We start from the raw sequence: 27,022 nt of genomic DNA on the forward strand, positions 1-27,022 counted from the left end.
CATACTTCTATAATATGAGGTTTTTAAAATAAACACATCATCATGCACCATCTCTGCCTATATACAGTAAATCAGCCACCCTGTGCATAATGCATACAGACATGTATACATGCATATACCAGACTTATTTGTCCAGTCCATGCACGCATGATTCAATATTTAGTCCTTTGCACGACTTCATGCCTCATAGCTCTTTATTCAGAAATCACCTGCAAAATAAAGTGCAATCAGTCGCATGTATTGTGTAAAAATCTCTAACGGTGTAAAACTGGAAAGCACATTTAGCTTACAAGCAACAAAATATGCAACATATATAAAATAGCCTTGCCTTCACTTATTGATTATCTTTTTTTTTTTTGCTTTGTTTTAAGGAGTAAAGTCATAAACACGTGGCCAGTTAAATTATTCAAAAAGCCCAGAACAAGACTCTGATATCCAGCTGATACTATGATGACTCTGAATGCATCATTGATGAATGCGTGTGCTTGCTTCATCATCATGTGCATTCCATTAGGATAGAGCAGTAATTGTAAAGTGTAAATAAGCAGAAACTCTGTCCATGAAATTGGCCCCTGTACAGTACAAACTGCAAGCACTGAGTAATTAAACGTGTAATTATGGTGTCTATGGCTCTATTGACACAGGCTATATAAAATGTCTTTCAAATAATATGAGCCACAAGCAGCTGCTAATTAGCGAGAAATGTGAAAAAGGAGAGCATTAATCACACGTACACGCCTCCCAGTGTCTGCAGATGAGTGTGTGGGCGTGTGAATTTGTGTTTGGGTGGTGGTGGTGGTGGAGGGAGGGCTTGTGCGTGCAGCACGCATGCTTGCATGTAGGCTGTATGTTCTTAAAGCGTCCAGCAGAGGGCAGAAAACACAAGGTTATAGCACGAAGGGCTCTGTTTTTTATCTCACCGTGCTGTGAAAACACACCGAACATCACTTCTCCTCTCAGACACACACTTATGAACTCCAACTACCATCACACCTTCTGGTGTTATGAATAAAACTCTGCTTTAATGTGATCAGACTGATTGTTCAGAGGCAGAAATGTGCAGAATTCGTCAGAAAAACACATTTACGCTGCTTGTATTCGTTTTCTTTTTTCCTTTTTTTTTCTTCATTCCCATAAAGGTTCTCAATAAAAATGCTTGTTAACGCTCACTATGTGTTTGATAAGAATCTCGTCACAGGCAGAGGCTGCAACTAAACAAATAAGACAAAACTGACATGTTAACCTTTATGGAGACATATGATGACCTTTAAAACAAATATCATTTTGTGGCTGGACACACGTCCCTGGCAGCCATCGCTCACTTTGTTCTGATCAAAATAAACCCATGGATTAGAAGTGCTCCTGTCGATTGGGGGGTGGGAGAGGAAGGAACAAATGGCACGACAGGCTGATGATATCTGAACAAAGGAAATGGAAATGTGCACTCCAGAAACTGGCCAAGTGATTTCATCTCGTGTAACAAGCGAAGTCTGATAATGTCATCTGTTCAGAATATTTCACCAAACATGGGACATTATTTTGGAGCAGGATCAGACATGAGATGCTGATGAATCAAGAGAAAGCACGGTGGGAAGATTTGAATTCCTCCGCCGCATCGTGTCGGGCTGAAGAGAGGACAGAACTCACGAAAGTGTAGTAAAGTGCACTAATCAAGTTTAGTGTCGGAGAACTTCAGATAGACTTGAAGATTTGGAACAAATGAAGCTGCCTGAATCATAAGAGATCAAGTGTTTTTATCCCCGAACTGAAGGGATTTTCATTAAGTATCCAAACTACAGGCCATCAGATGGCAACATCCTAATTTCTCTGGGTACCGCAGGCAAGGAGAGGCAGCTTTATTCGTGAAGCACATTTCATACACTGCAGCAATTCAGTGCTTTACAGAATAATAAAGATACACTGCAGTTAAAAGATTTATCATTAAAAAGCAGAAAAGTACAGACAAGAGATGGGAAAGACTTAAAAAGCAAATTAGTGCAGTTCAAATCAAGTTGAATCCAGATAAAAGAGCGAAACAGCCCACATTGAGACGCACATTGTGAGTGAACCCGTGTGTTTTTCTTGAATCTTCTCATCCCCTGTCCTTCCTGATTCTGCTCTCGAGCTGATATTTACGTCAGAGCTCGCCGCCCGAGGCGGGCGAGAGCCAGAGTTTCTCCCCTCGGTCGAAAAAAACCTCAGCATCCACAGATGGACGAGATTCGTACGGAGCAAAGCTTCCTCAGATGTCCTGAGGGCCCTCGAAGGTTCAGAAGGCGCGAGCATGTCAGAGAGGTATTTGGGCCCAGGGCCACAGAGTGATTCACACACAAGCAGCGAGATTTTGGAATCAATTCTCTGACTGACTGCTAGCCGGTGTGAGGATTGCAGATCTGGTGCAATGTGGTTGTATTTCCTGGTTTTTGTCAGCACCTGGGCAGCAATGTTCTGAATAAACTGGAATAGTGGTAATCCAAAAAAACATCCAGTTTCACCTTTTCATGCGTTTTTTCCCAGCCTTTTTGTTCTGACCAAGTTCAACTTATCTCACCAACCCTCTGCTTCACAAGTCAGCATCTCAATCCTCACTCCTGTGCCTGCCTCCTAAATCCTCAACCCTCAAGGTTTCACTTACGTCTGATGGGGTCAGTCGAGATTCACATTGCTAAAAAATCATCATCCAAAGTCCTCACTAAACTCCTAAGACTCACCCACCCCTGCCCCAGTGACCACACCACCCTCGTCCTGCAGCGCTCCCGCTGGTCCCTCATAGCCAGGCCCCCCCTCCTGCTTCACCACCTCCGCTCCCCTGATGCTGACTTCCTGTCTCGACCACTCAGGACCAAGCACCGGACCGCCCTCTGGCACTCTCTCCCCAAACACATCTGAAGCTGTTCTGATATTTTTAATCTGCTGTTTTCTGTGGTCACTTTAACTCATCCAAATGTCTTTGAGTAAAACGCTCTATAAATAAAATGGATTAGTATTACTTATTATTTCAGCTTTAAAATTGGGTTTTTGCCAACTTGGAGAGATGGCAACAAGCTGTAAAAAACACAAAAGCATCACCACATAAATCTGACAAGGCCAACTTGTTTGCAAACGGTGCTTTACCTTTGCTGCTAAATGCTCCGCTGTGTTCATCAGCTGACAGCGAACTTCATCTGAAAGCGATGGTGTTCAGAGTGAGAGCTGCAGCTAAAAATGGCGCGAGTGAGAAGTACTGAAATATTGAAGCCGCAGACCGTAAAACCAAAACAACGAGCTCAAAGACACTAAGACACCTCTTTCACACTACACGTAGTCATTTGATCGATTGTTGATATAACATTATTCAGTAAAACAGGTTTAAAGTGTACTTTGGAAGTACAAATCTAGCAAATACTCAAGCACCATTTTGACCAGAACACTTTGACCAGGTGTGTTTGTGGCGCACCTATAAAAGTTGAAATTTCTGATAGTGTGAACGGGTGCCCAGCGTTCAGCCTGCTGTCAGCAATCATTTGCCAATTTAAAACATTTACGCAGACAATCCCTGAAAGACTGTTTAGGGCCTATATGTTGTTTTATAAGACCAGTTTAATTTCCATCGGATGATGTCGACTCAATATCACAAATGGCCAGACTGTATTCTCTAAAGAGATGAAGCGAGCTGCACAGCTACAGATGCAGGGATGCAACCATGTTCGGTTAAACACAGCATTAATTAGGTTCATATGTTATTGCCACAAATGTGAAGCTGGATCGCTCCACCTCGACAAGGCAAAGCAGTGGTCACTATTCCCTTTAATCTATCTCCAAAGAGGCTGTGTTTTTCTCAGTAATTATTGCACTGAGCAGATGTGACTTAAGATATGAGTTGTTTCTGGGGCGCACATAACAGGACATGTTGTTCTCTGTGGTATTGCACACTTGGGGAATAGCCCTTTAAATGTTTAATGATCTGGGGATGTGCAGTTGCCTCGTCAAGAGAAGTTTCTCGCGCGAGGACTCGTTGCGGGAAGCATGAGCCATCAAAATATTGTCTTACAGTACGGGACGCCCCTGCCTGCCGGCGGATGCCAGGAAGTGTGTCTTACAAAATAAAAGGCAGGTTCTAAAGAAGGACGGGAGAGAAGGTGCATGAAAGAGAGGGGGTAATGAGAGCGTTGAGATGAGGGGAAGGGAGCGAGCTGATGCACTGCCGCCGCCGCCGCTGTTGTGTACCATTGAGTTCATAACATAGAAAGGCATCATCAAAAAGCACATCGAAGAGTCAATGTATTCCCCGTAGTCTCTGAGACAGTCTTTTGATGCCGAAACAGACTTTCTTTCTCTCTCCATCCTTCCCTCCTCCCTCCCACTCTCTCCCACGCTCCCTCCATTGCTTGCCGTGCTGCTGATGAATTAAAAGAAAGTATGTCAGCTGGCAGGCAGGGAGGGGAGAGAAGAAAGAACGCAAGACATCAGAAAGAATTCATTCGGCGAGTTTCTCAACAAGCAACGCGGGCTGAATCTCCGCCGCCTCATGAGCTTTTCTGGGGCTCGGAGGCGGTTATTTGGGTCAGCCATTGGGGCTGAGAATCCACCGTGATCAGCACTTCCAGCTCGGGTCAACAAGAACACAACAAAGAACGGGACATGTGTATTGATAAGCTGCTTCATATTCCCATTGGAACAGCTCGGCCCGAGCGTCCGAGGGGTGCCTTGCTTTTTTAACAAGCAGCAATAAACACATGTAGCACTGCATAATAGGAAGCCCCAGCAGTAGAAGCTGCTGTTGCTATGCGACTGTCGAGGGCCTGTTACTGCACAGCACCGCCACCAAAAAGTTGCAATGTTTTTATCTCGCAGCATCTGGGTACCACAAAACGTGGCGAGCTCTCAGCGCTGCACGGTGCGAGCCGGCATTTGGAACTGAAACACTTCTTGAAAAAGAAGGAGAAGAGAAGTGGATTTTGTGAACTAGGTTAATGTTCCCAGCATGAACGCAGCCTCTCTTTGGGTTATGAAACAGATTTTGGTCCCAAACGTTCAGTCTTCATAAAGCTCCCACTAAACTTTCATAGAATAACTTTTGCTTTAAAGTGAGACGATGTATCTTTTGCTGAACAAATCACACAAAGCTCTGCAACCTCTGCATGATGATGGTGGCTATTTGCAGCTGGTTTTCCAGGTTTGGGTCAGTCAGACTTGAGCAGAACTGAATCTTTGCAAGAGTCAGTTTTCAGGGAGTTTTCACCCTCAGCAGAACATTCAGACGTCATCGCAGCTTCTGTTCCTGCAGAGTGGGAAAGTGCAGCTGCACCTGCCGCAGCTTTAATTCCACTGCAACTGATTTCCCATTCGAGAGCAAAGCGCTAAGAAGCTGCTGGAGCCTGAGATCCAGCTTTGAGAGGTTCTTGCTGATGTCCACCATGACGGCCAAATCACAGACACTTCCAAGTCAGATTTTCCTTCATCTCGATGAATCATTCCAGACAAACAGACACGTCGGGGCAGTTTTACTTCATCTGGCGCAGCAGCTCCACAGCAGCAACAAGGCCTCACAAACGCTCCTTCTGAATGAGTTCTCAGCTTCTTAGCCGCTAGCTCGCTCACCACAGAACTTGCCTGCAAACGCCATCTCTGTCTGATTGTGGTCTCGTGAAAGCTGCTTGTCGGGCATCCAAACTCTGCTGAAGAGCGTTAACTTTGTCCAAGAGCACTTGACCATCCAGCTCACACAGTTTAGCACGTTTGTCGCTGTAATGACTTTTGAGATTAGCCTCAACACACTGGGTCAGCGATGACTTATGGTTTCACAAGGCACATGGACAGCAGTCTCTGGGGTTAAAGACCTTTATTTTTTTATCCCATCCATCCGCCCCACCTCCTCCATCTGCAGACTTTCTCGCTGTCCTATACTGACTCCCTCCTTTGCTCCTAGAGGTCGCAGCCTAACAATAGATATGGATCGTAACAACCTACTCGAACAGACGACCTGCGTGGCTGTTTTCAGGTGAGGAGGGGCTGTTTCAGACAGCTAAAAATCATCAATACCTTCCACACTTCCAGCCTCACAGAGTCACCGCAGGCCCTCATTTTAACCACAATTTATACTGCTTGTTGCTTCATATAATATTTCTGCCCTACGTGTTCTTTCTGTGTTGCATGATTATTTGCTGCTGTTGGGGCCCGTTTCCCCACTAAAAGCTGTGAAAATTGGATCTAATATCTATCTAATGCGTGACAAAAAATAAAAAATATGTAACAATTAAATATTCATCTTCTTTTCATTGCTCGTTTATGAAAGCAATCAGTCACTCACCGCAGTGCTTCAGAGCAGCTCACAGGCCTTGACTCTGCTTCAGGTCATGCCTAACAATGGCTCTTATTGTTTGTGAATGAAGAGCTGTGATTCGTGCACAGCCTTGACATTATTCATGAGCTTCATCATAACTCTTTGAGCAATTATACAGCTCCAGATCCTTTGCACCGGCAGCCCCGAGGCTGCGCCTTTATCCATCTGGTTACCACTTGAGTTTTTAGTTTTCCATTCGGCATGAAGATCCAGACTGAGTTGGAAAGATCAAAATGAATGATAGCGAGGCAGGGTGAGAGAGGATGCTGCTTGTAATAAAATACTGTTTTCTTTTGTTCCGGTAACCTTTGGTTGACTTTTGGTTTAAGGCCCCCTCGAGTGCTTTTTATTAGTGTCTTGGCATCTTGTTTGCCCGAGGTCATCCATCAATGTCTCTGTCATCCTCTAACGGCCACCACACTCCTGAGAAACACCAGGCAGGACTGTAAGCTCTGATACGATCCCTCATTTGTCCATTTGGGTGTTCTAAAAATAAGGACAGCTTTTCCAACGCAGCAAAAGAAACTGACAACACCGAAGAGTCGGAAAATGTTGAGGTTTTTTTTTTCCACTGAGCGCAGAGATGATCTGGGGACCTGATGTGCTGGAAACAGTTTGACAGCGCACGAAGCCTCTTGTGAACCTGTGCTTTGGTTGCCTGATGATACAGCGGCGAAAACTGCATGTACCGTGAGCAGGAAGTTAGGCAGGTAGGCACGGCTGGATAAACAAACACGCTGACTGCATGTGCTGTACTCAGCTGCCTCCGGAGCCTTGAACGTCTGAGCCATCGCCGAGATCTAGCCCTCCAACTCGCCTGATTATCCAGTATTTGGCCTTGCGGTCCCCTTTAGCCCTCGTGATTGGCCAGGCCTCATTATTTCATATTCTAGCTGCCAGAAGAATATGAGCTGCTTCACTATGTGGGCTTGAGCATGTCCTAGAGACAAAATATGTGCCTTTTCAACAACAGCTCCCTCCCTCAAAATGCTGAACAATGATATTCTTTAATGATTATTTTAATGATAAACTGTGAAATATACCTTGGGGTTAGAACCCCTATATACATTATAAAGCCGCCAAAGGAAAGAGATTAAAAATCTATCCCGCGTACCCCAAGGGACTCACATGCCGTGGAGAGGCAGGGGGAATTGAAAAGCCGCGCTCAGCATTTTCTTAAGTGATTATGCATAAATAGTGCGTGATGTGGCCAATCTATATTTTCTGTACCTGAGATGGAGGCGAGGTGGTCACGCTCCTAAAGGCTGTTTCCTCACAGCGAAAGACGTCTCAATTTTTTTTTTCTTAACTCCCCAAAGGTGTAGAGCAAAGGCAGCGTTTACAGATGCTTGTTTTTCATCGCCTCTTTGCTCATGGGTGACTGACCCGGATGAAATTGATCAGGATGATGGGGTCCACAAAGTCAGCTGCCACCACTGGCGCATGAGGGGCTCTCCGGGGAGACCCTCAGGCCGCAGAGGCGGCTGAATCTGGACTTCCTGACCCCAGAGGTCACCTCTCATCTCTGACCCGGCACTTGGTGCGCAGGGGTGTCATCGAGTACCGGGTGCAGGCGTATCGTCCGTCCTCCAGCAGAAGTCCATCAAAAAGTCCTGTTAATAAAGAAAGAGGAAATAATGATCAGCGTTACAGATGAATAAGAATCAAATAAAACTGTGGATATTTTCCATACCTTCCTGAAACTGGTGACCCATTAAAGCTCGGCATCCACACTCGTGACCATTAATTGGTGGTATTGGTAGTAGTAAACTAGTACCAGTTTACCTTCATGCAATGTGTATATGTGCCACCAATCACCTGACAAACACATCCTATTCACATCCCATGAAGGGATTAGATTTCTATATTATATTTCACATGCAAGGAAACGTCATACTCATACATGACGTGGTGGACGATGAATGCATGATTCCTGGGATTTTATAGAAGGTTTCCTTTATAGCCAGTGTGGGCAGGTGGACGGGGAATGAACGCTGAATGCATGTAGGTTCCTGTGGTGAAAAAAAAGCACAATGTGATGCATACAGTTAACGCCAGCATTGACTGGTGGCATATGTGACGTCGTGCACCTAGGTCTTTGGGACTTTGCAAGAATGTTGACGAACTGATTACTAAAACGCTTTTTATGGCCAATTTAAATCTACGACGTCATCACATCTTTTGTTTTCATTGTTTTAATTGAGCGGGAGACTCTACAAACTGTGTGTCAGAGCTAATTCAGGCTTTTTAACAGGTGTGACTACAAGGTAAGCAGCGGGGTAGTCACCTTGGAATAATGCCTGAATGCTCCCAAGTTAGATTTAAAGGAGGTTTTCCTGCAGCTGGATCTTTCAGAGGCCTCACTCGGCTGAAGTCTGGTTTAAGGACTGTTATTATTTCCCTTGAAAGAAAAAAGCATTTATTTTCCTGCTTTGAGCTCCCCGTGCAGTAGGTGTTGGATTTGTTCAGCAGTTTCAAAACATGCTTTACTGTTTCGCTGTCGTCACCCACAGTAAGAGTAAAACCCACCACAGCTGCTCCCTGCTGTATCTCTTTATGAGTGGTCCCACAGAGACAGTATTTGAGTATTTGACTCATCCTTAATGAATTGCAATGCTTGGATTACCTACGTATACCCAGCTGGTCCCTAAAGTAAATTCGGTGCAATGTATTACTTACAGTTAACCCAGGTCTGCTTTCTGTGTACATTAGCAACGTGTGCATGCTGAGATATGAGCTGAGAGCTGCGGTGGAGTCGGTTTAGAAGAGGGCTGAGACAGTACTGCGAACAAGACAAAGCTGAGCGAACGGCGACCATCCTGTAATAACTGTGGGGCCCAAACTTTATAGTAAACTGAAGAGCTGACACCCAAATTGACTAGATGAGATTTTAGACATTAGAACAACTCATTTGTTTCCCCACGTTCTGTGTAAATGTGCTGTTGTGTGTTCATGAAATCAAAAATAGTGTTCTGTGTGGGTCCCTTTGGTGCCTCTGACCTCCTTCTAATGGCCTAATTATCATCATTAGCTTAAAAAGCAGGAAACTCTCTGTAAATGCACATTATTATATTATATTATATGGTGGTGGGCTTCGAATGTGGCACCCTGTGGGAAAGAAAAGGGAATTCACGGGATCTTCCGGTAGGAATACACAAGGATGTGCCACGCCGGATCAGGACTATCAGGTTTTCCTTCTGAGATTGTCACTATCAAATCATCATATAGGCAAACATTAAACCGACCACATAAGAACAAACAACCAAAACTACCAGCAATCAAGTAAATTAATTCAAAAATGTACCAAAAATTCTTAATTAATCTTGTTATCATTATTATTATTATTATAATCATCATTAATTTACAGGATGTGTTCATAACTGTATTACTGTATGAACATACTGCCCTCTGTCATCTTCAGATCTATGGCAGTCACTCTTCATTTTGAGTCCTGACTCTCGTGCCTGGGAAATTGTGTCACAGTCTGATCAGCTACACTAGAAAATAGGCAAGCCAGCACTTAGCTAACGTTAACATTGGACAGCATGTCAGTGTGATGCATTTCGGCCGCGTTTGCACCGAGAAACGTCGGCGGGTAACCAAATCTACCCCTGGATGTTCTCTTTATGAACGATTTTGCATGCAAGTCGGTGAGGGAACCACAAACTTCATGCACGGAAGATGCCCAGCCAGGAGTCGCAGAGTACAATAAAAAGTCCTCAACTGAGTCCCTGCACTGGGAACAGTTAGGGATGGGGTGCCTTGCTCAAGGGCAAGTCTTGGCATACGTAAAAGCAACCTTTTATCAAAATCCTCAAGTCTTTTTAAGATGTCTTTGATGATTTATTGGGTGTTTAGAGTGGCGGTTCATTGTATTGGCTTGCTTTACACGTACAATGCACATTCTTCATGGAGTGTCATGCATGCTCGCAATACCAAATACACAGGTACAATGTATATAATTTATTTGATGGTTTAACATGATAATCTATTGAAAAAGGAAGAGAAACATACAGATATACAGTATAAATCTAAGCCTAAATACATTTTGTGGCAGCACAGAACATTTCACATTCCATTATGGGACCAAGGCCATACAACACCTGAAGTCTTTGATGACTTTTATTTTTTTTGTACTTTTTTTCTTTGTAATGTAGGCTCACATGGCATAATGTCCTCTCTAAAATGAGCAGTTGGCAGCTCTCATAAGTGAGTTTGCAAAATATCTTTTTTTAAAAAAATCCTCCCCAGTTATGAATTGTGGTTGCATGCATGATAAACAAGTATCTAGAGTTTCTTAACAGTTACTGTCTCGTTCGCTTTTCAACTGCACTCATGAGTTTGGTAATTGAAAAAAAAGACTTGTGCAAGAAAAGTGTTTTAAATCTCACCACATGACCCAATAGTGATCGTTTAAATCAAAGTCAACCAGTAAGCCTTTCAGATTTTTTTTTTTTCATAATTTCAGGTATTTTTTACCTGCAAACTACACAAAGCAGCTTGAAACATCTTTGGACGAACTGGTTCCGTGACTTTGAAACGCTTTACCTTGAATGCATGAGACAAAACATTGCTCTGTGCTCAGAACCGAAGCCAAGACATCCTCTGAGCGTGTGCTCGGACGGGACGGCAGCGCCAGGCGCACGTGCAGGGACTGCACGAGTTGAGAACCGCTCGGAAAATGCGCTCATCCCATCTGCTTTCATAAACGCGCAGAGATGAGAAACATAAGAGGCTGCAAGTGGGTTCATTGGCTGTTTGGGGCGACAGCGGTCAAAGTTGCAACGCTAGCCATGTTTCCATCAGTTTTTTTTATGCACGTTTTGTAAAAAGTGTTAATGTGCCCAATGGGAGATAGAAACACTTTTCAAATAAGTTCTAATCTGGCCAATGTAACTAATGACTGAACCCAAATGGGAAGAAGAAGAAGCTCCTTCAGCTGTCTTCCCAGATATTCCCATAACGTGCGAAAACATGGCTGGTCGTACAAACAATTTTTCTCTCAGGTGTCTAAGGCGACTCATCTTGCTTCCTGTTTTTTAAACGTTCTTCTTCTTCTACTCTGTTTATTCTAGCCATGCACCACGTAGGTTATCCCGCCAACTTTGCGCAGCCTCGTTTATTCGCTCCAAACTAATTTATGGAAACGGGCGTAATTCACATTTTCTTCACATTTCACTTTAAATTTGCTCAACAACAGATGGAAGCAGGGATCGCGGCGCAAGGTGAACATTTGCCTTCTGTCTGAACACGCTTTCAGCAAGATGTTTTGGCTTATTGTGCTTGTAGAAATAGTTTCACCTGTAACTCTTCTGTGTTGGACCCCGGTCATGTGTGCACTGCGCCCCGTCTACACAGTAGAAAACAGGACAAGAAACCAGCAAGAGACGAGGGGTCACTTGAAATGCGGAATCGACCGGAGCCCTGATCAATCAGGGCGGAGGTCAATCCTGTTTCCAGAAACAAAATTGCATTTTTGCAGCAACAATCCAAGTACAATACATTCAATTCTTAGTCAAACATCAATCAGTCTGTACACAGAAAACTTGACAATTTTTTACTTCAAAGTTTGGTCCCGACTCTGACTGCCAGCGGCTTCTCAATCACAACAGAACTCAGTGTTATCGAGTTGCATTTTTTTTCTACATGTATTCTTGTACATGCACACGTATGTCATGTATCTGAGCTTCAAATTTACACCATCGTCCGTGAGTTGTAATTGGCTGATTGCTCTGCGACCTAAGGTGGAATGGCACACAGTTCAAAAAACGAGTCGGGCGGGAGAGCTAGCCACAAAACTATTACACGGTGATATTTGTCCATGGTCGAGCAAGCGGCACAGAAAACAAGTGGCCTGCCGGCGCCCTTCCTCTCTCGAGCTCGCCTTATCCATTTCCCGTCCCTTTCACACACATGCACATGCACACACTCTTAAAACCGCATCCCGTCGCTCTCTTTCTCCGTCACTCGCAACGTAAGAATGGGCGTTACATTCTGATGGAGAAGCGATGACCATGGCTCATTATCCTCTCCCTGAAGAATGGATCCGATACATTCAGTGCTAGTATGTGCTTATTAGTCGACGGACCGGTCAGCGCGGCCCGTCCGTCGGATCAATGAAATCCATTTGCATCACTTGCGGCTGTATGGCGAGGCCTACAGTCACTCTTTAACTGCAGAGTGAACAGACATACAGTGTCTAGTGTGGAACTTCATGGTAGATGGTTGAGAAGAAATGTATTCAGAGTGCCCCACAAATGCTCAAAAACTAAACCGATGCTTGAAACTGGCCTGTATTCATTTGCTTAATCCTTGAATTTTTTTTCTTTTTTTTTTCTTTTTGCACTAGTCTGACAGTTAATAGCCAGTATGACAATCACAAAATGCTCAATATTTGATCATTTTCATTTTGGGTTGTACACACAGTATATATATATACATTTATGTATATACACACCTATGTACTTATGTACAAAAAAAGGGTTTCATTCCTCCACTCGTTTACCGCGACAGAGTTAGTGTTGAGCAAAAGAAAAAAAATAATCAACAGGACGGGTTAGGAAATCAAATGAATACCTGAAGACACAGAGTACAAAAATATCAGAATATTTCATGGGTTGAGTAACCGTGTCGCCCAAAAGGCCCTTGGCAGTTGTTAAAGTCAGACAATTGCTCGAGGAAGTTTGAGAAATTGGAGTGCAATTCTGTCATACTACCACTTGAGGCGCTGTCGCTCGCAGGTAGAAGTGAAAAAAAATGGCAGTTTCATTCGTATTTGTGCTTTTTTCCCCTCATCAAGTGACCGAAAAGGATATCTCACTGACGCTTTTCTTTGTCGAGAAAAGATGTCGGATAGTAAAAAAAAAAAAATTTCAGAACCTGAGTCACAATCATCCTGAACTGAGGACAGAAACCTCAACTTTAAGCTATCGTGTTTGGGTAAAGCTTTACCAGATCGATGCATGAGAGAGTTAACAGCAGGTCTCCTGTATCAACAGTCTTTTCTTCTATGAAGTTGTGACGTAACCCAAGGCAAAAAGAGTCATTATTTTTCCACTATGGCTGATCATTACATGCATTAATAGTGCATAGGGTACCAGTCAAACATACATTAGTTTGTTTAATGGACTTTTAGGAATTGCCTGCACTTATCTGACCACCTGTGTTGTATAAAGTTTTCTCACTTTTTTTTTTGATTAGAAAAATCCTTGCGTTAACTGCTATTATGTTATTGTGTTTTGTTTTTTTTTGCAAATACTGTATTATTTATTCAATTGCTGGCTTTGTATCTCTCTATTTACACATTACTGAGAGGGCAGATGTTGGGAAATGACTGTCACAAGTCCCAATTACAGTACATACTTTAGAAAATAAAAAGAACTTGGTACTTAGGATTCAAAGACTGCAAATATAAAAACAATTTTGACGAGAACTTGGTCCAAAACTCAGTAGTCTCTTCTCAGTCAGCTTTTTTTTTGTCTTGTGCTGTTGCAGTCTTCAACTCGACAGATCACATCATGTAGAAAAGCAACAGAAAAGAGGAAGAAAAAGGAACAAAATGAAAAAAAATCAAACAAACAACAACAAACATCTCAACAAAACATCCCAATCAGACATAGTAGAGCCAGTAGACGAGGTTGAACAGCGAGAAAACGGAAGGGAAGATGATCCGTGACCAGCGGTCGATGGCGTTCACATCCGTCAGGTCGGGGATTTTGATTTTGAGCTGCGAGGACCGCCTCCGCAGGCGGCTGCGTTTCATCTGGGCGGACCGGTCCAGGGAGTGGCGGCTGGCGGAGCGCGGGCCAATCCCGCCGCTCTGCTTGCGGTACTGGATGTGCGTCGAGGCCGTGCTGTCCAGCTGCACCATGGACTGAGAGTTCCTAATGTCCGCCACGCTGGTGGTGATCTCGCCTCCCGCCACTTCGTTATGGATCTCCAGGGTGGTTAGCAGGATGTTCCCGTGGCCGTGCGGCTCCGCCTGAATGGATCAAGAAATGAGAAAACTAATGAACAACATTATGTGCAAACAAAGGGAACAGCTAGAGAGGACGCTACCTGATGTTTCGAGGCACTCAGTGCACAGTGCATTCAAGACCATGAAATGTGGATGTCATCATGGCAGGATTAGAGAACGGGCGTACTGGGCACAGGCCCGAGGGGTCAGCCTATGATTGAAGTGACTGTACACGTTAAAAGGCAGTCAAATGACCGCAAAGAAACTCAAGATGACTGCAAAAAGATGCAAACCAAAGACGAAGAGAAGCAAAATGACTTTTGCATGCCTCTTCCAGGGGCCCATTGTCTCATAATCTGTCCATGGATGCCATTCCATGCATTTGCCATGGCAACATGGCAAACTCCCCCTCTTTTGAGTGTTCAATGTTTAAATGTGAAGTTGTCGCCTTTAATATTCCTACAAAACAATGAAATTGTCGCCTGCGTGGATCATTAGGATATTTTCCCTAAAATATACTAAACGCAGTGCTTTGCCTTTGCTCCTGACGTGACAGATGTGTAATTTACAGCTATATGACACTTCACCTGTCTGTCGAGCATAGTAACTCATAGCACTTATTAATTATCATCATTTTGCACATCACAGAGAAACCTTTTTGAGTGCTTCTTGTGTGTGGAAAAGTAATTGAGTGGAGGAGGCACAGCTTCTGACCCTCAGCTCCATGATTGCATTGTGTCAACGGGATTTTCTAATGGCGGCCATTCTTAGCACGTCAACCAGATGGCTGTTTCATTTAAAAGGACTAAGCAGCACCACTGGTGCTCATGCACTCGGCATGACTGAAGAACAGGAGGAGAATTTCCATTGATATGAATGGCCAAAGAAATGTGAGAGAAAAGTATTTTTTTCTTCTGAGTGATTAAAAAAATTCCAGAATGGCGATTTGAGGGAGAAATAACAAAGAGGAAGTGATGCAGTGATGTCAGAATGTCCTGATTGGGTGTTATGCCTCCTGTTATAACTTATAATATAAGAATAATAACCATATAAGCCCATGTCATCAATTTCAAGAATTGAATCAAACACACAGGAGATACATCATACTCCATGCCTATGATGTGTGCACCACAAAACAAATCAACAATAACTGACAATGGTGATCATTCATGCAAATGCAGCAACTGTGGAAGTCTCACATTTCCCTTTTTTTTAACGTTTCAGTACTACGAACCCTGAAGGTGTGTTTTTATACAGATCGCAAAGCAAATTTGAGAGCTGGATCACTTGTGCAGTCTGTGTTTAGGCGAGCCCAAAATGCCAGCGTGTCAGCTGTACAGATGTTAGCTGTAAGCTAGCTGGTACCCTGAACTCACCGGGCACTCCAGTTCTTTCTGTAATTTCCCCCCAGTTTGTCTCCCTCTTCAACTTGCTTCAGTTCACGCTGCCCAGTTCACATCTGTTCATCGCAACTTGTGTCTTTCAATGACTTTATTTTGCGCTGTGTCTTAAATTTGCTTCACTTTCCATCTGAACACACAGTCAGGAGGAAGCTCTGACCTCACTCAACCAGTGAAATGCATTTAGACGCTGATGATGAACTCCTCTTAAACTGTTTTGAAAGCAGTTGGCAATAACTTTTTTCAGCAATACACTGGACTATTGGCTTCCATTAAATATTTTCAGAATTTGTTTCATTTTTCAAAGAGAATCGTGGCTGCTTCCACTAACGCAACAAAGGTCCACGATAGGTGACCTCTGCGGCGACGACTCACTGAACGTCAGACCAGTTTACCACATCCTGACATGCGCAACGCCACTTTATGAAAGCTGCGTGAGAAGTGTGGCTTTTAATGATGATTAAATGAGAGACGATACACAGGCGGCATGCATTCAGGATGGCCTCTCAAAGGAGAAACAATTTCATATCTGAAAAACCAGTTTTACAATGCAAGATGGAGCATGAGCGTCATTTCCGTCTAGAGAAAATCCGTAATGAAAAAGTCATAATGGACACTCCGGAGATCATGGCAATGTCATGGAGATGTCTGCTGTCGCTCGATTCATTCCATGGATGGGGAAATATTTTGCATTCAAGCAAAAGAAAAACAAAAAAAAAACATCCATGTCGGCTGATGGCAATGGCAGAGTTGACTCAAGGATACTGAAGAGTCCCACTGAACAAACAACTCACCGAGCGTGAGTGGCGAAGACCTTTAACCTGATTGGACCGTTTTAGGGACGCGGTCCTACTACCTGCCTCCTGAGGAGATGAAAATATTCAGCCACATGTGGGGAACAAATACCTGTAAATTGATTTTTTTTTTTTTAAACCAACATATTTTGGCTACCGAGGCCTCCACAGGGGACACACATGCCTGTGAATAATGCGGTAATTAAGGAGAACATTTTCCTTTCGCTGCTTCTGGTGTCGAGAGCTGACAAAAAAAAGTACATAGTGGAATAATACCATACCAGTTTCACAATTCAGCATCCTCACCTTGAACCTACGCATTCACTTATTGATTTACTTATACTTTTTGATTCACCTTCAATCCATTCATTCTAAGGCAATCGATAAACTCCAGCTCACCCGTGCAGCGTCGTACTTGGCCGCTCTCTCGTTGTTGGCCTTCTCGGCCTTCTCCGCTAACTTCTTTTGCATCTGAGGGCCCCTCCCGAAGAAGATGTAGTTGACGAAGGCGTACTCCAGCAGGGCCAGGAAGACCATGACGAAACAGCCCATCAGGTACATGTCGATGGCCTTGACGTAGGGGATCTTGGGCAGCGTCTCTCTCAAGTGGGTGTTGATGGTGGTCATTGTCAGCACCGTGGTGATTCCTTTGGAAGAAGAAAGAGGTGTTTTTGAATAATTTTAAGCGTCACTCATGTTTGCATGTGTGTGTGTGTGTGTGTTTCTGACCATTTTAAGTTGCTGGAAGAAGAATGAGAGGCTAACAAGCATCAAACAACAGATGAAACAACAAACAAGATCCTTTTCTGTTTCAATAGGTGTCAGAAACTATCCCAGAACAACAATGAGTAATGATAGACCGGCCCACCTCATGCTTATACATATGAATGATCTGCTGAGCGACTCTGCCCAGTTAAGGCCCAGGATTCTTTTGGACTAAACAAATAGCAGCCAACGGCACCAGAAGGTAACAAAATATCAATGTCTTCCTCCCCTCATCTGCTGGCTAACATTTGCGCTGTACCAAGAGCAAGTAATCGCCCACAGCCTGATGCTATTTGATGAATTGTGCTCTGGTTAGCCATTGTTGGCTTTGTCAAAGCAGTTGATCAAATCCTCTTTAAAAATGAGAGACATTTTTGAGAAGACCCTTGGATTTTCGGTAGCACTCTACTATACTGTGTGGTCACTGTATGCATGTATTATTACTATCTAGTATATGCACCCATTCAGACCTGTTTGCCAATGACAAGAAAATAGATAATATACCCGTCAGTGAATGAGTGCCAGAGAGTGATTGTTTGTTCCTACATGATTTTCAGCAGTGCGTTATGCAGAGAATCAATCCCTTTTTCAAACACGTGATGATTAAATGCAAAAAGCCATGCACATTTAACTTCATTCGAGGAATAGAGGCATAGTTTGATTAGCAGGATAATTGGCTGAAGTTTGTAGCCATTCCTTAAATTTGGCTGTTCAGCTTTCATCTATGCAGGCAGGATCCAGGACGTGAACTTGGAGAGAGTTAGGGATTCATTTTGGACACTTGCAGACAGATATCAAGGTACGCATGGAAATCACCCCCCCCCCCTCTAGTTATAGCAGTGTGTGTAGGTGTGGGTACAGGTCATACGTACTTAGGCTAGTGGTGATAGGGGACCTTTCTAGGAGGCTGAGCATCTTGGAAAATAGGTTACACTGGTAGCTGGGAATTGGACACTGCTATGTGATGTCAGCACCATCTCATCTGCACTCCTGCTGTGTTTGAAAATACAGCTATTACCATGTACGTAGGCCCCTTTCATGGCTTTGTTATCTCTGTTGTCTAAATCAATTTCCATTGTGGTTGTAGTGCAAATAATGGGAATTTATGTCCCTTAAATATTGGAGGTGAAGCCCTTTTTTCAAAAAAAGTGGCAGCAGTGTGGAAGCGAGTGTAGAAATGAGTGAATGAGTGTGTGTCAAAATACACAGAGTATTTACTCTAATATATAAGTGGGGGATGAGTAAGCTACAAAAACAAATTTAGTGAAGTTTTAATGTTGCATCTTAATTGTCGCGAATTTGCATCATACCGCCTTAATCCACATTGCAGCCGAATCGTGCATGCATTCCTCTAATGACGGTTTGTGCATATTTAACACACACCTAGGAACCTTTTGCAAGCACTGGTTTTCTCGTCGGACCGGTGCAGTGAAAACTGCATCTGTTGTGTTGTTGTTACAATGTAATGGTTGTAAGCCAATTTTGTGGCTGTTTTGATGAAATAAATGAATTCTGAATGGCCTTTATGATGCACATTTATGAATTTTGAAAAAAAAATGTAACCATTAACGCCTGTTGTTGCTAATTTGCATCATACCTAAATTTATATCTATTGTATGTGCTACAGAAAAATTAACAAACTCCTCCTAATTTAGGATCAATTTGAAAGCAAAAACACAAAGAATTAATTTTTTAACATAAGAATTAATTAATTTAACATAATTCTAAAAAAAACTCAGGCGTCAAGGGGTTAATCAACTTTTACCATTTGAATATTGCATAAAATTGCATAAAATTGCCTTATTCTTTTCTTCTTTTTCTGGGGAAGGACGCCCATGACCTCCACACTAATGTGCCCCTGGTCCAATTGCTCCCCCCTCCTCTCAGGTGAGGTATTTAGACAAATGTACAATAAATTCTACCTCTTTAGATCACAGGAGAAAATGTGAAACCAACATTGTTTTTTCCTCCGAGGCTTCCTCATTACCAGTCTTGCCAATCTATCTGGGTTGTTAAATTTGACGCTTAATTAGTCCGAACCTGTCTGGCAAAAGCCTGTCTTAAAGGGGCGCCCCGCCATTCTAAGCAGATGCTGCTATCTTGTCAGTCACCTTACGGTCACGTCGGAGAAAACTCCAACAGATGTCTTAGGGTGTTACTATAGAAACAAGGATTTTTTTTTTTTTTTTTTTTTGGTAGAAAACATGTTTCTGCAGCTATTTCTTCTGTTAGTTAAGAGCTGGATTGACACAGTGGAAAAAAATAATTATGTTGCTCTGGGATTGCCTTGTTCAACGGTCAAGGAAACAGTGCACGTGCTGTATTTTTTCTTGAGCACTCCTCTAAAACAATTTCCCGACCACTTTCATTTGTGATTTTATTTTACTTGCATGAACACACACGCACGGGTAGATGAGTGCATAACCTCTGCTTCATTGAAATTCAAAGGTCTGCCTTGAAACCTCCAACTGCCCCTTGGTCATCAAGCAGAAATAACTCATTAAAATAGTGCTGCATGTATCTGGCCCTCAGCTCTCCGTAACCTTAACCAGGAGGGGTAGCGGGTGGCGTGGTTATTTGCTATCTCCCACTAAAGGCACCTTCGCACCTTGCTTGTTCGAGCATGACAGTAAGAGAGACATTCATAAAATGATAAATAGATGAATGGATTGTCTGAAGTTTGATCCATTTCTACGGTGGGCCTTGAGGCACTGTAACAAAATACAGTTTCTGTTATTTGCTTGTGTTCTGCGGCTCTACTGCCAAGTCCTGTATGTGCCGTGTCTCTTTCGGTGCCACCGTACAGTCCACAAGTTGCAGCAAATAAACACAACTCTCACTCATAATCATGCAAACCCTGACCTCCTCCAATGCAATAACACTCTATCTTATCTCATTATAGATATATGGAAGATATATCTCCACTACGTTATCTACCCATGCTGGAAATAAATGGAGCCTATCAGTAGGACATGGCTTTTGGAGTGTGTGTGTGTGTGTGTGCGTGCGTGTGTGTGTGTCATAAAGTACAGTGAAGAGACAAGGGACCGTCAGGGGGTTGGGGAGGAGGGAGCGGGATAGCTAAGGTCAATCTAGCCCTTAGTGTGATTTATTGACACATTACAAGGCTAACACCACTCATGCGTGTGTGTCCGTGCGTGTGTGTGTGTCGTCAGAGACGGCGCGAGGAGCTGGTGTGAATGCGAACGAGGCCCGGCGTGCACATGCTCCGTGTCTCGGCCCCTATTGGATGGTGCAATCCGTGTTTTTTTTTTTTTTTTTTTTTGCTTAACGACAGCCTTGTTCTTTATAGGTGTTCTCTCTGCTGCACCATTACTCTCTGTCCTTCACTCCCTCCCCTCCATTCCTCCTTCTCTCTTTTGCTCCCTCGCTCGCTCCCTGTTTGGACAATTTAATCAAGGGGCCATGCGCCCATGGGCCTCCCTCCTTTTTCATCACGCTGTTACGCTCTCCAGGGAGAAATATAGTTTTATAGGGTTTCTCTCAGTCTCTGTCTTTTTCTGCCTCTCTCACCCCTTCGCTCTGTCTCGTCCCATTGTTCTCTGCTTCTTCCCCTTATCTCTCCCCCTGCCTCGATCTCTCCCCCTCTCCCTCTTCATTCATCCTATATCAACCCCTCAGATCTCACCATCATTTAGTAGTGGTTTCCCTGTTTGCTCGCACTGCACCTCTTTCTGTCCCCTCCCCCCCCCCCTTCTCTGGTTATATGTCCCCGAGTCTTTTCCACCTTAACAGCTGGAACAAAGGCACACAGCAATCAAATCTCCTCTAATCACAAGTCAATAGGCCATTAGCAACACAGCTCAACATTATAAAAAGGAAAAGGTATCATGTAAGATGCAATAAAGCGCGTGAAGCACCGATGAATGTTAACTGCGAGAATAGAAGCATGGGCGGTAAATCAAAGCAGCGTTAATTGAGCGCACCCATTCATCACTTGCAGACAGCATAAATTGTCAGCTATCTCGTTAGCATGCACAATGTTTCGAGACTTGTCGTTTTGGGAGTCTGCGGTAGAGCGGAAAGAGATTTCCAAGGTCTGTAAAACCAGTGAACTCAAACTCGTGTGTCTACCATTACACCAAAAGTGCTCCCACACCAATTACAGCTAATGCCCACACCTCGACTGTTCATATAATATGATTATGAACGAAGGGCATGATTGTGGGGAAAGGGTTGCAACCAGATTAGGGTGCGAGCAGGTCATTTGTAACTTTGCAATCCTTGGAAATCGCTCAGGAAAATGAGATTCTCCTTCAAACAATTCAATTGTTTGCCTGCTGCCTCCTTGAATTGATTTCTCCCTGATCATTACACTGCTCTTACTGGCAGATTTGCACACGCAATGGGGCAGACGCGCACACACACAGGCATGCCCACACACACACACACACACACACACACACATGCGCGCGCGCTGGCACTGTCGAGATACCTGCTGAAAGCTTGTAACGATCCATCAGGAGAAGTGAATGGACCTCCGGTTGCCTCTCAGCTGAGGAGGCGCACACCGGATATTGCAGCTAGCAGGATTTCACACTTACACATCCTCTCACTCAGATTCTCTCTCTCTCACACACACACACACACAAAATAAAAGTGTATACTCAGAGGCATACGGTAATGACCAGATATTGCATGCGTGCCTTAATGAAAGAAAGCCAACCAGTTCAAGCAGACAAATAAAGGTGGATGTAAAACAGACAATTATGTGCATGCACACACTCACACTCACACACAAACACACACACACACTGATGCTCTCTATCCACTCTCTAACCAGCGAGATCTGCCTGTGCATAACAATAATAATGGATCAAAGCATGTTTTGCAAAAAGCATTATGATGTGTTAAGGTTATTAAGGTTCCATTAGCTATCCATATACTGATGATATATGGACCAAAGCAGCGATAATAAGGCATGGCCAGATTATACGTGTGTAATGGTTCGTGTATCTGTACGAAACTGTTACAGGACGCTCAATTCAGTACGTCCTGTGACCAAAACAATTACTGTCAAAATAGTCTACTTATATTTACTACTCACAGGCATGGAACAGAAATTCTCGGCTGCAAGTTTTACCTGGAAAGTGCATGAGCTGTAGCATGCTAGTTAGCTTCGCCGGGTTAGTCAAGCTCTCGCAGTGTTGCTGCCTCCAAATGACATTCACAGATTGATCGATTGATGGAAAGAGAGAACTGGATGTGCTGGTCATAAATAAACATAAGCAGCTACCCCACAAAAAAAGCTACAGCCCTCAAAACAACTCCAGGCCTGCCATTCCTAGTTACTGTTACTAAGCTATGATCGGACTATTGTTGTTCAGGGGAGGCGCTTAGCAATCGCTCAATTACTAATTTACTGTGGTATTAATTGTGACTGCTGAAAGCCAATTGTCTAAATTGCATTTCCAGCTTTTGTCTTCACAAACTATACATATTATGTGTATTTTCCCTGGCTGATTCCTTGAATGTCATCAGGAACCACCCAGTTCAATATTCGACAAAACTGCTGCAATCGTCTGTGAGGAGTCATGATGATTACAAACCGGCGACCTGCTGCTTCCGTCTCTGCCTTGTTTACTGCTCACAGGAGACCCACAGTGAGCGAGCCTCTGCACCCACACGAGCGCTCCTCGATAAGCAGCGAAATTATGCCCATTAGAGACGTGATGTTTTTATAGCTCCTGGAGGCCTTTCGGTGACCACACACACAAGGTATGACCTAGTTTGGGTCGAGTCAAGGTTGTGTGTTCATGCTTTTGCCCTACGGGAGGGCGCAATGGACAAAAACATGTTCACAAGCTTGTTGTAATATTTGAGCTCCAATATGAATTTAAAGTAAAAATGATTGGCCTAGCTTCAGAGAAGACAAGGGCCTAATTTCCCTTTTCCCTCTGCAGCAGACATAATAGAAATGTTGTTCAAATTCATCTCCATTTGGCCCACCAATTTCCAAGCATTCCCCAAAGCTCCCAGTAATACCACAGCAGTATGAGAAGTTCAGCCTCTTAGTGTGTTCATGAAAACACATTGCTTTGGGAATCCAGCAGGGAGGCTGTGGCTCACTTTGGTCCCTGGTCTCATCTGAGAGAGCCAAATACCTGCTCCTTAACTGCGACTACTTCCCTCTTACCCAGTGCCACTCTGGCTGCTGACGCATCGTAGTTTATCCAGAAGGAGACCCAGGAGAGGATGGTAATCAGGATCGATGGCATGTACGTCTGCAGGATGAAGTAGCCGATGTTCCTCTTCAGCTTAAAGCTCAGAGACAGTCGAGGGTAGGCACCTAAGGAAAGAGGAGACACAGACAAAGGCAGTGCATTTAAAGGTTTAGGCTCAGAAGGGGAAATTTTAAGGGTTAAACTACAAAAGTGCATCTGGTTCAACTTATTTTTTCAAAGAAATCTTAAAATGTTGACATCTAACTTATATTATTCATAGGTCCACGCAGGGCCACCTTGTGTTTTGTTTCAGTTTCCATGACAACCCCGACAGCATGGGTTGGATTTATTGCCATGGTAACAAGTATCCCCTTCACTAGCGCAAACGCACGCCACCTCTCTCTCTCTCTCTCTCACACACACACACAAACACACACACAAAACTGTAACGCTACGTTATGATGATGTGACACAATATTCAGGATGCTGATAAAAATTTCAGCAAGTCTCGATTTATCAATTCTCCACATCTCATCCACCTACATAATTCATATGATTCTGAGGGATTCAGCATTACCACGTAATAGCTTTATAAATGCCTGAAGTGGTACCTCTGGTGCCTCATAAGTCAGAAATAAAAAGTCATATTTCTCACTACAATCTGCCATGAGAGAGCTTTTCTGCCATCACTTCTCCATGACCTCGAATATAAACAGCATGCGTGCGCGCGTGTGGATGGCACTGACGTACAGCCGATGCGTGATTTCTCATCAATCTCCCAGCACATGCCTCTTCATGGATTGAATCTATGGCTCGTTACTCCCTCTATTCTTAGCTATTTTTCCATTTTCGGCTTGTATTGGAGGAGAAGTGGGGGCCACTGGACTGTAATTTCCAATCCGTGGGTTTCAGCCAAAGCTACTTGTGGCGAGCGTGGGTCCAATCGACTGCACGCTAGTGTGCAGAGTTGGATGGAGAGTCAATCAGAAAAAACACACAGTCTCATTAAGATTCTGTGCCCACTGTATGTTAGATTGCAATGAAATCCCAACATGTTGCTGAGCTTTTCATCAAATGTGATTATGGACTGCAACTGCTCCTGACTGATGTAATTAACCTTTAAAGACAGTCTCAACCAGAGGACCAATATAGAGTAATGAGCAGATGTTTGGGTCTTTTACCACTTTGGTCCAGACTGGAACATCTCAACAGCTATTGGATGGATTGCCAAGACATTTTGTACAAACATTCATGGTCTCCAGAGGATGAATACGACTATATTCTAGTTTTTTCCTGATGTTTCATCAAGCATCACCCAGAGGGATGACCTTTTTTTTTTTTTTTAAATATATCTCAACAAATATTGGAAGGGTTGCAATGAAGCATGGTACAGACATTCACGGTGCCCAGAGGATGAACCCTTTTGATGTTCGTAATCTGACTTGTACTTGCATCTTGCAAAAGGTCTGGAGGTCTAGGCTTTAGTGTTGTTTTAGCCAAAACAATTAATCAAAAATGAAAGAAATTCTACTTAAGAGAGCTGTTAAACTATCATATAATTGACTTCCTTTTCAATCCCATCTAAATCATTTCATGTACGTTCATCATTGACCACTAAACATACCTGTTCTTTTAATTAACTGTCATGTACCTGAACATAATTATCAAGGCAGCTAAAAATCTTTCAAGTGAGCTGCTGTTCAGGTATATTCACAAATCTTTCCTAACCCATATAACACTGACATGTGTACTTACCATTTGGAAATAAATACCTTTCTTCTCATGAATAAATGTATATTGATGACATTTTATATGTATGCTATATTTCCAGCAGCAGCATGTGTTTGGAATAAACAGAAGAGGAGTTGAGCACCATAGTCTGACATAGTTGAACAAAGAGAGTGTTGCTTACAGGAACAGGAGAAACAGGACAAAACAAAACAAAAAAAATCAAGGTAAAACCGACAAATTAATGACTCAGAGAAAACAAGTGGGCTAAAAAGTAGAGAGAGACAGTCACTGTCCTTCAGAAATAAAAAGCACTTCGAGATGACGGGGTGACGAGTGAAATAGATGTGGCTCTTTATACTGAGACTTTATATGAGGTATCGTTCACGCTGAAAACACCAGAGCGACGACTGCTGGGAGCAGAATTTCTCATCTTATCAGCAAATCAAGCCAAACAAGAATTTTGCAGATGATCACTTTGGATTCCCGCTACTGCAGCAGTTATTTTGATTCACGGTTAAGCTCTTGATTATTGATTTTGAGTGAGGGGACAATTAATGGATGAATTGTAACACACTATAATCAGTTTTTGATGAACATTGGCGTGGTTTAAGGGCTTTTTAAGGGGTAAACATGGCTTTAAAATGACCAAATAACATGAAAGCCATTCTTTAATTTTTCAATAAATTTTCGATTATAATTCTGGAGAGGCTTTCAAGCTATTTGGAAACGGATTTAAAGAACCACTTAATATATTAATGTAAATTCATCCTTTTACCCCAAATTTAGGAAGTCCCCCTTAACTGAAAAATGATGATCCATTTGAAGGTACATATTAAGTGGTGCCTATACGTCAATTTCTTTAAGATTTTACCTCTTAAGTTACCCTTAATCCATGTGAAAAACCCAATAAAATACACTTATATATTATAACCCATTATTTTATCCAGCATCTGATTGTTTAGTCTGTACAGTCTACGTAAATGCCCAAGCCCATGTCTTCAGATGTCTCGTTTTGTCCAACCAACAGGCCAAAACCAAAACAGATCAATTTTTCAGTGATATTAAAGTGATAAAAGGAGTAAATCCTCACATCTGAACAGCTACAACACTAAAAAGTTTGCCATTTTGGCTTGATACATGCCCTCCACAAACACTGTTTTTTCTGTTGATCCACCCATAGATTCACTGAACAACTGGTTTTGGCGAGCTAGCTCAACTAGCTGAAACTGAAAATCAAAAGGAATTCTTGTAGAACTTCGAACTTTGTCCAAAACCAACAGATAAAGAAGCAGGTTAGTGGCAAAGCAAATGTAAATAGACAAACTATGCCCTGTTTACTACATTAGACTATCCTCTGGCAGCCGTGAACAAAGTCAACACATGCAGAACATACACTTCGTTCCAGCGTGTAAATGAGAACAGACTGTCACAGGACCTAAAATATCCCATTCACTCCTTTTGATGCATCCTTAATGGCAGCTCCTCCAGCCTAAATTGGAACCGAGTATCTTTGCGGTAGCAGATGCAGAAGTGGCTTAAGAAGAAGAGGAGGCTGAGGTTCACTTGCATGTGGGTGTAGAACTGTACTGGCTGTAACTGTTACACCAAACAACATGCGCGAGTGGGAGGAACACCATGTGTGAGGCCGAGGAGGAGAGGGAGAAAGAAGAGGAGACGGGATGCAGGGACGATTATAAAAGTTGAGTGGATGATGACAGAACAACAATGGAGGTTGGGCGGCCGGGTGGACGGGAGCGCGGGGGAGTAGGAGGTCTGCCACCTCGCTTTTTTTTGTCTCTTTTGTCACCCTCGTGGCAGGGTGTCGCAGTTTTTACACGCAATGAGAGACTGTGCTGTAACCACTGGCA

General features: G+C 43.2%; 1 protein-coding gene across 3 annotated transcripts in view; it reads right to left on the bottom strand.

Moving 5' to 3' along the window:
• Window positions 1-13,931: 13,931 nt before the first annotated feature.
• LOC121627503 (gamma-aminobutyric acid receptor subunit beta-3-like) overlaps window positions 13,932-27,022 on the bottom strand; it is a 34,613-nt gene continuing 21,522 nt past the window's right edge. Inside the window, exons 7-10 of one of the 3 annotated variants that reach the window (XM_041966427.1) lie at window positions 23,396-23,548; window positions 16,873-17,120; window positions 16,474-16,542; window positions 13,932-14,297 (exon numbers count right to left, since the gene is read on the bottom strand). In XM_041966427.1, the coding sequence (XP_041822361.1) occupies window positions 13,932-14,297; window positions 16,474-16,542; window positions 16,873-17,120; window positions 23,396-23,548 (836 nt within the window). Of the gene's footprint in view, window positions 14,304-16,473; window positions 16,543-16,872; window positions 17,121-23,395; window positions 23,549-27,022 lie in introns of all 3 variants that reach the window. The other 2 variants (XM_041966429.1, XM_041966428.1) reach the window with 2 other exon arrangements.

Source organism: Chelmon rostratus, chromosome 24 (assembly GCF_017976325.1).
Source record: "Chelmon rostratus isolate fCheRos1 chromosome 24, fCheRos1.pri, whole genome shotgun sequence".
Taxonomy (NCBI): Eukaryota; Metazoa; Chordata; class Actinopteri; order Chaetodontiformes; family Chaetodontidae; genus Chelmon; species Chelmon rostratus.